The 13420-nt window shown below is 53.4% G+C and overlaps 1 protein-coding gene across 2 annotated transcripts; it reads left to right on the forward strand.

The window, feature by feature from the left end:
- The first annotated feature begins 1149 nt into the window (after nt 1-1149).
- On the forward strand, nt 1150-12667 carry LOC122365555 (AN1-type zinc finger protein 5-like). 2 transcript variants are annotated; one of them, XM_043336847.1, is made up of 5 exons: nt 1150-1388; nt 4717-5033; nt 8804-8964; nt 9560-9674; nt 11786-12667. In XM_043336847.1, exons 2-5 carry the CDS (start codon nt 4889-4891, stop codon nt 11932-11934), a joined length of 570 nt encoding a protein of 189 aa, XP_043192782.1. In that variant the 5' UTR covers nt 1150-1388; nt 4717-4888; the 3' UTR covers nt 11935-12667. The 2 variants fall into 2 exon arrangements, with proteins under 2 accessions (XP_043192782.1, XP_043192783.1); XM_043336848.1 differs by having other exon boundaries at nt 1177-1259.
- The last annotated feature ends 753 nt before the right edge of the window (nt 12668-13420 follow it).

The raw sequence follows: 13420 nt of genomic DNA on the forward strand, positions 1-13420 counted from the left end.
TCGCGTGACGGGGCCCTCTGAGCTACATAAGACTATCAGATCATATAAAGGACCCCTGAACGTTGTGCAGGGCTCCCTAAGCGACAGAAGGGCCCTTTGAACGCATAAAGGGCCCCTGAACGTTTGACGGGGCCCCTCTGAGCTACAGAAGACCTATACGTACACGACGGAGCCCCTGATTGTTTGACGGAGCCCTCTAAGCCATGACAGGGCCCCTTGACAGCGCGTGGGAGGGTTCTCTGAGCGCCAGGTAGGAGCCCGCTGAGCTATTGAAATCCCTGTTGATCTAAAAAAGTCCTTCTGTCCGTCTTAAGAGTGATCTGCCGATCAACAAAGGGCCTTCTACCGGTTTTCGGAAGACGCCGCTTAAATGTATGGCCCTCTGATCGACGTAAACAATCTGTTGATCTGAAAGGGTCCTCTGTCTGTCTTTAGAGGGCCCTACCGATCTACAGAGGGCCCTCAGATGGCTTTTAGATGGCACTGCTGATCTCAAGAGGGCCCTCTGTCAGCCTTCAAAGGGCCCTACCGATCTGCAGGGGACCGTTATAATCTGTCAATATTGGCCCTTTGTTGGCATTAGTCATTTGACCACTGCTAAAACATATTTAATGGTTTTAGAGGGCCATTGCACGACTACGAAAAAGTGTTTGAAAAAGTTCAGACTGGGCTCCTGACTGTGGGGTACTGGGTATATGCAGTACCCCACAGTCAAATGACTGTGGGGTACTAGTACCCCACGTACCCCACGGTGGCGCCGCCCATGCAAATGGCATCAGAGCTGTATCATGGATGAGAGATTACCTCTCATCCATGGCTGTATATAACCACATGCAATACGTATATATAATTGTATGCTGCGCTACATCTGCCTTTGTTTACTTGTTAGCATAGTGATGGACAATATTCCTGGCTACTCATTTCCATTTATCAGCTGTTCGCTCGCTCAAGTACTAAGAGCTTCATTTATTTCTATGATGTTCGTTGACCGCTGGTATATAAATCTTATAACGAGCTTTAAAACAAAATTTCTAATTCTGTCGATCTAAAAAATTGTGAATTTGGTGCCAAGTTTGTGAAATTTAAACTTCTGGAAAGGCAAAGGAGTACGCAAGTACTTCAAGAGAGTGCCAGCACTGGTACTTGCGTTACATCTCTTTCGTCATTTGTGGGATCTCATCAGTGAAGCTGTGGTATGCGAGAGAGGAAGTGTGTGTGTACTGCCTCTGGCGAAACGGTGAAAGCTGCTAGGCTGATAGGTAAATTGTTTTAATGTTCACTTGACATCGGCAACGCTCATGCGAAATTCCATGCTGCCTCAATTTGTTCTCAGAAGTCGGTGACGGCTGTTTTCTCCGTCCTACGTCTATAATCGTCCACAGTGCCAGGTAAGCGACGGCCATGTTCCTCAGTCCTGTTTTCTGGCTGTATTGCACATTTTTCCTGTCGACTGTAACTAACTTCAAATGATCTTGAATACTGGCACTATGGTCTGTTGCAGGTACTGTTTAAGATGAATGAACTGACTATTAAAAAAAAAAAAACAGAACAATGAGGTGTTCATGTAGACCTGAGTGACCTTCAAATATCAGCTCTTTGTCCCAACAATGTATTGTTTGCGAAACCTATCTAAATTTACAGCTAAAATGGTTCTAATGTTTCTCATATACACTGTTTTCCTCATGGCAGTTAAGTTGTGCTGTGTACTTTGTTTTGGCCTATTGTAATTGTTGAATTTTGATGATTTAACCATGTCTTAATACATTTTGATTTTCCCTTGATGATTTGAGTTTCCCACCGATTGGTGTGAAATGTGAATCACCTTTTGCTAAATCGTGCTAAAAATTAGATAATAGCAGACCATATTGTCACAAACCATTTGGAAAATTGTCCATGCCACAGATAACAGTAGTACTGGATTGGAAACAGGATTCCGGTGGCTGCAGTAAGAGGCCGAAAACAGAACCGAATATTTCGTGCCCATATTTCGATATCTCCTCTCACAGGCAACAAAAAAAATATTGGTTAATGTGAATGAAACTTATAAAGAAGCAATCGACTAGCCGTGCTCGTGTTTATTGCTGCATTTTTGCATAATGACAACTTATTTTACTAAACGTTGCTGGTTACACTTTCCTCACCGTGGTGAGGGAACGTATGCCACTGATTTGATTATAATGATTTCTCACTCTCATCCACAAAAAGTACTTGTGCATACATGGGAGTTTGATCTCTTTATTTACATGCTAATCGATACCAGTCCTGTCACAACGAACCATCCAAACGTCACGATTCAAACCAACGTCACAAAGCACCCCTTCAAGTGTCACTTCGCTTCGCCTGCCCTCCCAATTTCATCAGCGACCTTACTTCCCCGCCTTACATCTTCTTAACCCTGCTGAGCTTTGGCCTCTTGTCGCTCCTCGATCGGGTTGCACCAGTGGCTGGGGTGTCTGCTTCCTGACTTTCGACGGACAGCACTGTCTTGAGTGTCTGTCTCACTTACCACGTTTTCCACACTTTCCACATCAGTTACCACAGCATCAGTTTTCCACATCAGTTACCACGTTTCCACACTTTCCAGCAAATAGATTGAAAACCGTCGCATACATCTCTGGAAGGAGGCTCCTAAGGACGTCGTGGCTATCATTGCAAACGACTTCCGGTCAGTTCGACATCTCGGTTTACGACTATCTTCGTCACTTCTGCGTCACTTCTTGGTTGATCGCAGACCAGCAGCTGGTTCCTGTTAGCTTCCATCTTCGGCAGTTGCCTCCAAATCTGGCAGATCCTCACGGTGAGGTCGATGTCTTCCTCGTCTTTCTCCAGTCGTACCTCCAGCGGCGTAGCCCCATGATAGATCAGCAGGCTGGCGGAGGCACCGTACTTGTTACGCCTGGTGGCCGAGCGCAGAGCCGAGCGTGCCAAGGCGCCGGAGCTGTGTCCCAGGGAGGTCTTGGCGCTGTCATTCAGGTCCTCCATTTCAGTGGATTTCGCCACCGCGGCCACTAGCTCCTGGATGACAAGAGCACCATCCTGCTGTCACTCCTGCTGTGATGGTGCCATTCGGGCGGAGGCTTCGGCGGGGCTGAAACGTGACCAGTGACCCGGAGTATCGGTGAGAAAAGCGAATAGGTGGCATGTGAGACATCTCCTGTTATAATCTTTTGTTCCTCTTGGTTCGTTGGGTTGTAGCCAGAACGGCAGGTTTTTACCGCTCATTCTCCTCCTCCATTGTTGATGTACCTATACGTATGTAAGGCTTTGCACCACAATTTTTTCAAAAGAACACCACGCATTGTGCCGTCTAAATGATCAAATTAAAAGTGAAATACTTTAATTTTTAAGCAAATGAAAGTAACTTTGGTATGCTTCGATTTTAAACGTAAACGACAAAACGCAAAAAAGACGATTTCGTGCAATACACAACATACAAATTATCCACCCAGCAGCACGCGAGAATCTCATTTTGGCGCCGTCGCATAAAAACATTCGGCCTCTTACTGCAACTGCCAATATTCTGTTTCCAATCCAGTACTACTGTTATCTGTGTCCATGCATATCATTTACCACTAAAAACAGGTGCATTAAAAGCAGAAATGCTAAAACATAACCTAACCTAACTCACCCTTGCCTTACCATACCATACCATACCTTACCTACCTTACCTTACCTAATGCAACCTAACCTTACCCGACTTTGTGGGTAGTTGAGTGTAATTCATAAATATGTTGTGTAAAAATATTGTATATTGATGTGTTGTGTTCCTTTTCAGGGTAAGAAGGAGGTGTCTTTCCTTTTATGTTTTATTTTTCAATTCCTGCAGTTCTTCACAGGTGTTGTTGACAGCTTCTATAGCAGACCCATCTGTTGTAAGCATCTCCATTGTTTGAGAATCACATAATTAACTGGTTCCTATAATCCACTAGCTGGATGGTGAAGCTCATCTCAAATGATGCTGCCTAGTGGTGTACTGCTGCTTTGGTGTAAACCTATCCTGATCCTGATCCTGGCATTGTTATCATATTTCACTTTTCAGGGTAGTTAGCTGATGCTGTCTTAAGGTGTCTTCTCTTTACTTTGGCCAAAAACTGCTATAATGATGCTATTCCTCCACTGCAAATCATAGGATTTTCCATTTTGAAAGGACTGACAGGTACCTTCCTGTCAGTTATCATCATGCATAAGAAATTTCTGATCTTGTCTGAAGTTAGGAGATACAAAAGTGTGACCTAAAACTGCAGTACCCAATGAATGTTATACCTAAAGGTGTGTCAGCATTAGGGAGGCAAGGAACTACCATCAGGAGCATTATGCAAGTTGTTCCAACTAGCCAATGTCTGCAATATAGGAATGTGCCTATGCATTGGTAAAACTGACTAAATATTTTTCCTCCCTCTACATCTGCTAAAGCATCCAGTGGACCTCAGATGTGATGGTAGGGCAGGTAGAAAAGACTTTTTGAAGCTTATTATCTGTCTCCTCTCAGTGATTATCAATAGATCTGATTACACATTTGTAGTTCTACTTTCATTTTATCATCATCCTTGACAGCTAAAAGCTCTTACTCATTGCAGACAGTCAATGCCAGGCTGGGTTTTGACTTGAGAGTCACAGCCATGCTGGACTTATCAAAATGGTGCAGCCGATGGAGCCGCACTGCTGGGTAGTGTTCACATGCCTACATTCTAACAGTTTGTGTTCTGGGTGTTGCAGCGGCGCACCGGCGACCGCGTCAGCGGCCTCGCCAGTGGCGGCCTGTGCTCCAGTAACCAGCACCAGCAGCAGCACCAGCAGCAGCAGCAGCAGCAGCGCGTCTGAGCGGGCCCGGAGAGGCGGCGCGCGGACCCTCAGAGAGAGAGGCCACCGGCCGGCGCGAGCCACAGCCATGGACCAGGAGCAGAACCAGATGCACTCGGCACCGCAGCTGTGCGGCAACGGCTGCGGCTTCTACGGCAGCCCGTCCTTCGACGGACTCTGCTCCAAGTGCCACAAGGACATCGCCAAGAACCAGGCGGATAAGGCGCAGCAGGGTAAGTGCAGCTGCCGCAGTCCCGGTGCCACCACTGGCTGGCGCATCTGCGGTGGCCAGGTGCCCTGGGACGGATATGAGTGTCCGCTTTTCCCGTGGATGTTATCAGCTGCTCTCCACTCATGTGTGTCGAAGTTCTTTGAGCTCTTTGTACCGTGCGTACTGTATGTGTGTATGACAGAGCGTTTTTTTAACGATTCCACATGGCTAGGACAATGTGTACTTGTGATTGTTTCTTGTGTCTTCTTTGTCTATTGTGTGAACAGGCAGGATCCTAGTCAGTCAATCCCCTTTCAACCTCTTTTCAACTAACTTACTGATCTGCGTGTGTTCAGTGACAACGATAAATAAGACGTTTTTCTTGGTTACATTGTAAAGAAAGATCCGCCGGCGTGTGGAATAGAACACCAGCGAGGTCGGCACAAAGTGAAGGCTGAGGTTTCCGGTTTCTCGCCTCTTCCCTCCGAACAGCTGTCAGGACAAGGTCATTGCTCCGCCACCGCTGCCCGGGCTGCTCAGCTCGGCACGTGTCGCCTCCCCCTCTCCTCCCTGGGGGGGGGGGGCAGCGGCCGGTGCGACACCGCTCGGCGGCCGGCCATTGTTCCTCTGCGTGTCGGCCGGTGGGTCGGTGCCGCGTCTGCCGGCCTTGCCTCGCTCAGCGCCCGCCTTACCCCGACCTTGACTGGGCGTTGTGAAATCGGTAGCCTCCCGGCCGCCCGCTCGCTCGCTCGCTCGTGGGTTCGTGCGTAGACCTCTGGGGAGAGAGGGCGGCGCGCACTCTCCCGGGAGGCGGCACGCACTCTGCCGGGAGGCCCCCGAGGGCTAGCGGGCCGCGTCAGCCAGACGAGAGGCTCCGACGGCGCCGTGAGTTGGCGCCGCTCGCGGCGGCCGTGGTCCAACTGGCGGCCACCGGCTCTGTTTGTAAAGGTCGCAGTGCGCTGGCAGTGACGCTCTCGATGCCGGCCATATGTGGGTCGCCACTCGCCCGGTGCGTGCGCGGAGAGCGGACGGCGCGTGTGGTGTGACGTCACACACGGCGCGTGACGTCACCCGGCGAGTGTGGCGTGATGGCTGCGGTAGGGCCCGACTACTGCGCGACTGATTGTGTAAACAGCCGATGAAGCTGGCGGCGCCTGCTGAACTCTGACCGGCCGACCGTCTCGTGTCGGCGCCCGAGTGCGCCGCCGCGATATTGGCAAAACGCTGCATCACGTGAGAAATGTCATTACCTCGACGTGTGGCCACGTGATTGTTCGTATTATGTTTGGCACGTTGAGTGGCAGATCGAGCGGCTTCATCCGTACGTGTGTAATGAACGACGCGGATCTAGAAGGTCGGCCATGTTACAAAGGATGGTCCGCCTCGAAGGAACTTGGGATACCTGTTGAGATCGTTAGAACCACTATGATGACGACATTGTTCTAAACTACGGGTTGATGCCATTTCTCGGGATGAGTCATCTTGGTAGGGGTGAGAATAATTGATCAGCTGCACCGCAGTCGGTGCGGACTGCGGGCGATTTTCCTGCGGTGAAAACAGCCCCTGTCCTTGACTGGCTGTTATTGAGGAAATGTGAACTGCTGCGGGTCCTGTCGCCGTTTTTGCTGAGTTCAGCTTGGGACCGGGCGCAGCTGGCCGAGTCCACTGCGATCGCTTACGTCATACATGGACGATGTGACGTCACAGTATGGCGACAGGCTCCCGTAAGAGGACACGCTGGTGTACTGTTGCGGGGAGACCATTACACTGTGCACAGTCATTGCCTCACTGAGGGTCTGCCGTGGCCCTGTGTTACGGAACACGAGCTCCCACTGTCGGGCGGCTCGGCGCGAGGGGAGGGCGGAGCGGGGGGGGGGGTCTGTCCGCTGCGCAGTCGGCCGCCACCAGACACTGGACCGGGCTGGCTTCATTCATCTACCCCTCCCCATTCCCCACTGAGCTGGAATTGCTCGGTCGGAAGCTAGGCGCTTTGTGCGGCGCGTGCAGCGTTGCCATGGTTACCACATTGGACTTGGCTACCTTGCGAAGAAACGGTCGTTGGCCTTTGTTCGTGCAATGGTTGGTGCCTTTATCTGTTCTTCAAACACAAGGGACCTTGGCGTGAGGGCAGTGCGGACACGAAAAGTGACCGGGAGGTGATTGAAAGCACGGTTGAAGGTTATGATTGGGTGATAAGAGTAACGGTTTGATAATTGGCATATTTTATTTTTATGTAGGCTTGATAGTTTGCATTTGCCAATGCCTCCGTGTGTCATGTTCTGGCTGTTGCTGGCTGGTTTGTTCTCGTCCTCACAGCCTCTGAATGCAGCGATCTGCCTCGCTCCCGCCGACCACTCCACTCCGGTCGGCGTTGGGGCGTCAAGAGCCGGCGGAGGGGAGCCGGATGGCTGGTGCCATTCATCACACCGTTCTGCCCTCCTCCCCTGCCATTTGGGCCGGCCCGAGGGGTCCGCGGCTGATTGTGAATGCACCGCGGCGGAATGTGCGTTTTTGTTGGCGTGGACGTCCGGCGTGGGCTCAAACTGAAGCGGTATGGCGGCGAGATGCGGCGTGCGGGATGGTGTGGATTACTCGAGCGGGGAGCTGCATGGCCGGTCTCCGATACATAACGGAGAGGGGATTTCGTCACTGGTTTATCATTTATTTCGTTTATTTTCATTTAGATCGAGGCTCAGGACGACATTCAGCTACATTCATATCAGTAAAGACATCCAAGAACTCCGAAGCTAGTTAAAGTGCATTTAGGATTGAAGCGGCTTACACGACTTGGGTACCGCTACTACAGCTACCATCTGAATCTTCCTGGATTGGGCCTTTGTCCTTGATAGATGTGAAGATCCTTTCCCCATCTTGTGGATTTCTGACTGTCGTTGACGCCGTCTATGTGTCTCAGAATGTCGTTTAGATCACTTGCCCACTGTTGTGTGCGCCCAAGTCGCTTACCTTCTGCCGTATGTGTGGTGTGACCCCGTATAGCAGTCTGACTGCCGGCGGTCTGTCACTATAACAACTGTCTCTCTGTGGATGTATCATCACTCGCGCCACCGTGCAGTCAGTCCTCCCCAGTCCCCATGACACCTCTCCCCTATCCACAGGCCAGTCGTCGGGCTCGGGCGCGCTGACCATGCCACCCCTCCCCCTCTCCTCAGGCCAGTCGTCCGGCTCGGGCGCACCGACCATGACACCTGTCCCCCCCCCCCCCCCTTCTCCTCAGGCCAGTCGTCCGGCTCGGGCGCGCCAACCATGACACCTGTCCCCCTGTCCACAGGTCAGTCGTCCGGCTCGGGCGCCGCTTACAATGACACCTCTCTCTGTATCCACAGGCCAGTCGTCCGGCTCGAGCGCACCAACCATGAGACCTCTCCCCTATCCACAGGCCAGTCGTCCGGCCCGGGCGCGCCGACCATGACACCTCTCCCCTATCCACAGGCCAGTCGTCCGACTCGGGCGCCGCTCACCATGCCACCTCTCTCTATGGGTCTGTTCCAGTCGCACTTCCTAACACCTCTAAACTCCTCCAAGATTGCTTCCCTGTTCCAGTGGCAGCTCTAGTCCCTACAAAACCAAGGAGGGACCTGCTCCAACCTCCTCTAGCTTACTCTTGGAGGAGTTTAGAGGTGTTAGGAAGTGCGACTGGAACAGACCCTATGCGTCCGCAGGCCAGTTGTCCGGCCCTGGCGCGCCAACCATGACACCTGTCCCCTATCCACAGGCCAGTCGTCCGGCTTGGGCGCTACTCACCATGACACCTCTCTCTCCCTCTGTCCACAGGCCAGTCGTCCGGCTCGGGCGCGCCGCTGAGCCAGGTACTGCAGGAGACCAGCGCGCTGCTGGCGGCCAGCAGTAGCACCAGCACGGCGCAGCCCACGGTGGCCGTGCTGCCGGCCGTGGCCAGCACCGCCGCCAGCGCCTCGCCCCAGCCAGATGCACAGGTGAGACGCACGCCGAACACTGAGACGGGCAGAGAACTGTCTTTGTGAAGGGCCCACCAGTGGGCTGCGCGATTCATATGCCTTGAGTTTTAGAGACGCAGTTCAGTATCACTTTTGTCACTTATCACTGAGGTATGTAGTTTTAGCTAAACATTACACAACCTAATAATGCGATGCTTTTAGCGGTCCAGTATGTTTTCCATGCTGTTTTGGTATATTCTTTTACAAGAGCAGAGCCAAACATGGCTAAGCTAGGCACGCAAGTTGGCTTCGTTGTTCCGGCTGATGACATACCGTAGCTAGCAGCTTGTGGTGACACCGCCTGCCGCGCAGTTACGTGTTAACCTATAGCCTTCTGCCCCCCCCCCCCCGCCCTGTCACGTGATCTGTCACCTGAAATAACTGAGGTCAATGGCGCATTTACCATTGTTGTGACTCGCTTTATGCCACTGTCTGTCACTGACTTGACACTATGTCATGCTCTATCTTGATCATGCTTCAAAATGCTTCGTATCCTCCTGTGCCCCTCCCCCCATGACGTGCATCCGCTGGGCTGCCCTCACTGACTCCGTGTCCTCTCGTGTCACACCACCAGGTCCCTACACAGGCAGAGTCGGGCCTCGATTCTGCGGCCGCCTCGCCCGCTGACCCGGCTGCCAAGAAGAAGAAGAGCCGCTGCGACGTCTGCAGGAAGAAGGTCGGCCTCACCGGTAAGTGAATGTGCCGACACGCTGTACTTCTTGGCCACTGGGTGGCAGGTGGTGCGGAAGTGTAACGTTGTGATGTCTTCTGGAGTTGTGTTGTTGTACGGTGTTTGATGGCTTCCTGCGTAGGACATTCGTGTTTTTAGTGATAATCAGCTACAGGTGCGAGTGCTGAGTCATGTTTGTTTGTTAGTCACTGAGTCAGGAGCCAAACACACTGGTGAAGTTTATTGTGTAATCATTTCCTGTTAGTTCATCTCGTCTGTATCCTTTGTTGGTGTTCGTGGAACAGTCGGTACCTCTACCGCTGTATCACCGCTGTATCATGGTGCCATATCATCCTGAATGGGGAAGGGTATTGTGATCGCCCAAGTTATTCGAGCATGCACGGTAAACCCCGCCATTCGGCGGGCGTGCCTCTCCCCCCCCCCCATGCCCCTGGTCACCCGCGGAGAGGCAGGGGCATGGTGTGGGGTCCCTGGCCTTTCCCTGCTGACGTGTCCCAAAACGGCTCACAAGTCACAAATGTCTGTGTCGGTACACGTTGCAGTTGGAGCAACCTCAGTCGCCGGCTGTGAGTTGGATGTAATTCGTTATACTCAGGACTAAACCTTCAGCATCCTTGATCATACTTCCCTGTTACGGGCTAACTGTCACCCCACTAGACTAGCGAGTGAGAGCCTATCCCCCAACGAGGCAGCCGTTTGAGCGGATAGGAATCATGTCACCCATGGTATGTCGTTTTAACGGGATGGACTCAATCGTTGCAGTACAGCAGTCATTGGTCGACTCAGTACATGTCTCCCATTAGTCCTCTCATCCCACGGCCTTGAAATGGTCTCAATAGACGTTCGAAAGGGCACAGTCCAACACTAAAACCACAGCAGCGCTGTGCTCGCCGTGGCCGGTCACCAGTCCGACCCGAGGCGCACCGCTCGGGGCGGTGTCATCACTACACTCGAGGTCGGGTGTCCGGTAGCTGGAACCATTAGCCGCTCCTGTGATTCATTACGAGCGTGCCGGCCTGGTATTCTGTGACCCCTCCCATCCCTCCATCGGCCGTTTCCGACACGGTTCTCAGTTTTGTTCGGTGAGGATTACACGTGACCATCGATCCGCACGTCTTTGTTCCAAGATATAACCAGTGTAACGCCTCCGGCCATTTACCGTTCAGGCCGGGAGCCTGTTCGGTGAAGTGTAATCCAGCTCCGTGTCGGATCTCACATTAGGGCCGTTATTTCGGAATGTGACGATAGCCGCCTCCTCGTCACGTGCGAGCCACCTGTCGATCGGCGCGGCCTCACCCGTCTGTGACGCACCGACTCCCCGGTCGGCCCCCGGGATGGAATGTCTCGCCGGCCGCCGGCCCGCCCGGCGCTTCCCTCTGACCCCTGGCCGGCGGCGCGCCGGTGGGCGCTGTTTGTTTCGTCAGCTGACGAGGGCCGCCGCCGCTGCCGGTCGGTGACGCCGGCGGCTGGCACCACGCCAGAGTGTCGCCCGGTGGCCCTCGTGGACCTGCTGACCCCGCGGGACCCCATTGACCCCGCCGGATTTTAGTGTTTGACTCCTTGTGATCATTACAGCCCTTTGTGGCCTCGTGTGATCCCGGTGTTCCGTTATGTCCCGATGTTTGATCCCGTATGACACCCATGACTAGTAACCACGTCTGATCCTGTACCATTCCCTTGACTTCGCATGACTCCGTATGACCCTGTGACTGCTTGTCGTGTGGTCCCATTCACTCCGGTGAGCCTGGTTACCCATTGTTCACCGATCTGTGACTCTAGATGAGCCAGGTGACCTGTCATGCACCGTGCAGCCTGACCCGTCATTCACCGTCCAGTCCGGGTGACCCCTGATAATCCCTTGTGATCCCTGTGATCCTGATGACCCTGTGTGACTTCCGTGACTCCATTGGACCTGAAAGTCTGACTCTGATGACCCCGTGTGCCCTGGATAACCCCACCCTAGCCACGCGATCGGCGCCGTCCGTTTACTGTACTGTGAGTCACTGAGTGCAGTGTGGGGTGTCCTCGCGTGCCTCGTTAGACTGTGGAGCCCGCTGACCCGCCGGTGACTGTGACTGACCCGTGCCCCCCCCCCCCCCCTTCCGGCAGGATTCACGTGCCGCTGTGACGGCCTGTTCTGTTCGCTGCACCGCTACAGCGACAAACACGACTGCTCGTTCGACTACCGCGTGCACGGCCAACACGAGATCCGCAAAAACAACCCCGTCATCGTTGGCGAAAAGGTCAACAAGATTTGAGGAGCCGCGGCTGGAGGACCGGGTCACAGCCAGCGCTGCCACCGCGAGACCGGTGATGTAGATACATACAAGAACGCTGCACCGCATACCCACACCCCGGAGGAGACAGAGAGAGATAAACGGACGGACACACGCATATACGCATAGCCACGTGCAAATCCCCAGTGCTACTAACGCGATTGTGTCGCTGATATAGGCTTAGCGGCGCGGTGCTTGCTTCTGCGCGGACGTGGGCGAGCCTTTCGACTCGCGCACATGCTATATCATAGGTGTGGCTCAAGATGCGCGCGGCCGCGGCGGGCGGGCCGCGCGGCGCGGGCCTCTCATCAGAAGCGTGCTGGCGTGCGCGCTCTCGCGCGGTCCTGTTTGGGGTGTGTGAAATCGGACCTGGCCGACGGGAAGTGATGATTTACGCTGCCAGAGGCGGTTCTTAGTTCTGTTGATAAATCGCGTGCATAATTAGCGATATTGTGAGCACCCGTGTGGCGGAGGGATCCATATTATACATGTGCGCGCGGGCGCCACGCGCGCCGACCGGATGTAGATGTGCAATGGCAGACGCTGGCAGGTGCGGCGCCGTCCTACCGACTGCGGCGGCACGCGCGCGGCGACTGAGAGGTCGAGGGTTCGCGTCCCGCCGGCGCCCGAACTTTGTCCGGCGGCACGCGCCGGGTCAGCGCAGCGGGCGGCCGACGCGCGCCGTATGAGGCGTCAATAAAGTAACGTGTTGATACGCCGAGAGTTTGACGGGGTGGCTGGGCGATGGCCGATACACGAGTACCGGACTGCATTGGTGTGGTTGCGTCGGATCATGGAGAGCTAACAGACTCATCTCGAAAGTCAACACGGTCCTCTGGGCTCGCGAGATGACGACGAAAGAAACAGTGAACTGGACATACAGTATCAGATTGTGCTTCGGAATATTAGTGCAGTAATCCTATATTCAGCCTATCGAATTATACGGATTCCACGGATTTCATGAGTAGATCGTGTGAGAGGTGGCAACCGATCACAAACATGGAGAGTTTGAACGTCACTGGACAATGTGTGGAGACATCGCTGGGCTGAAAGGTGTTGCATGGATCGACGCGCATGGGACCTACGGAATCACTGTGTCGTCCCGGGGGATAACACAGGCGCACCAGCTACCATGATTCGCTGGCGGAACCAGCCAAAAGCGATGGTGAATGTACGGGCAAATGCCGTGCTACAGGTATGTGATGTTGAGCATGCTCAAAGCATGCCCCCTAAAGGTTCGTACAAATTCCAAAAATCCTCGAGCATTACTTTCTCAAGCATTGCTGTATGGTGTGTAATTTTCACCCAACTTTCAAATCAAAATGGGCTTATCTGCTTCCTATGCGTAGGAAACGGTGATGTCATTATCCGACACGGCGGGGAGTCATATGGCCTAGATGCTCCATTGGATCCACCAGTTAAAGGCCTCTCACCAAGCAATGGTATGGTAGGGTGGCTAGGGTGACTA

This window comes from Amphibalanus amphitrite, unplaced genomic scaffold, assembly GCF_019059575.1.
Source record: "Amphibalanus amphitrite isolate SeventyFive unplaced genomic scaffold, NRLGWU_Aamphi_draft 000748F_arrow, whole genome shotgun sequence".
In the NCBI taxonomy this organism is placed as follows: Eukaryota; Metazoa; Arthropoda; class Thecostraca; order Balanomorpha; family Balanidae; genus Amphibalanus; species Amphibalanus amphitrite.

What these genes read in the sequence shown, in the direction of transcription:
- LOC122365555 (XM_043336847.1), top strand. Translation starts at nt 4,889, where the DNA reads ATGGACCAGGAGCAGAACCAGATGCACTCGGCACCGCAGCTGTGCGGC. An exon ending in GGCGGATAAGGCGCAGCAGG is followed by an intron (nt 5,034 to 8,803) that starts GTAAGTGCAGCT and finishes CTCTGTCCACAG; the next exon opens with GCCAGTCGTCCGGCTCGGGC. An exon ending in GAAGAAGGTCGGCCTCACCG is followed by an intron (nt 9,675 to 11,785) that starts GTAAGTGAATGT and finishes CCCTTCCGGCAG; the next exon opens with GATTCACGTGCCGCTGTGAC.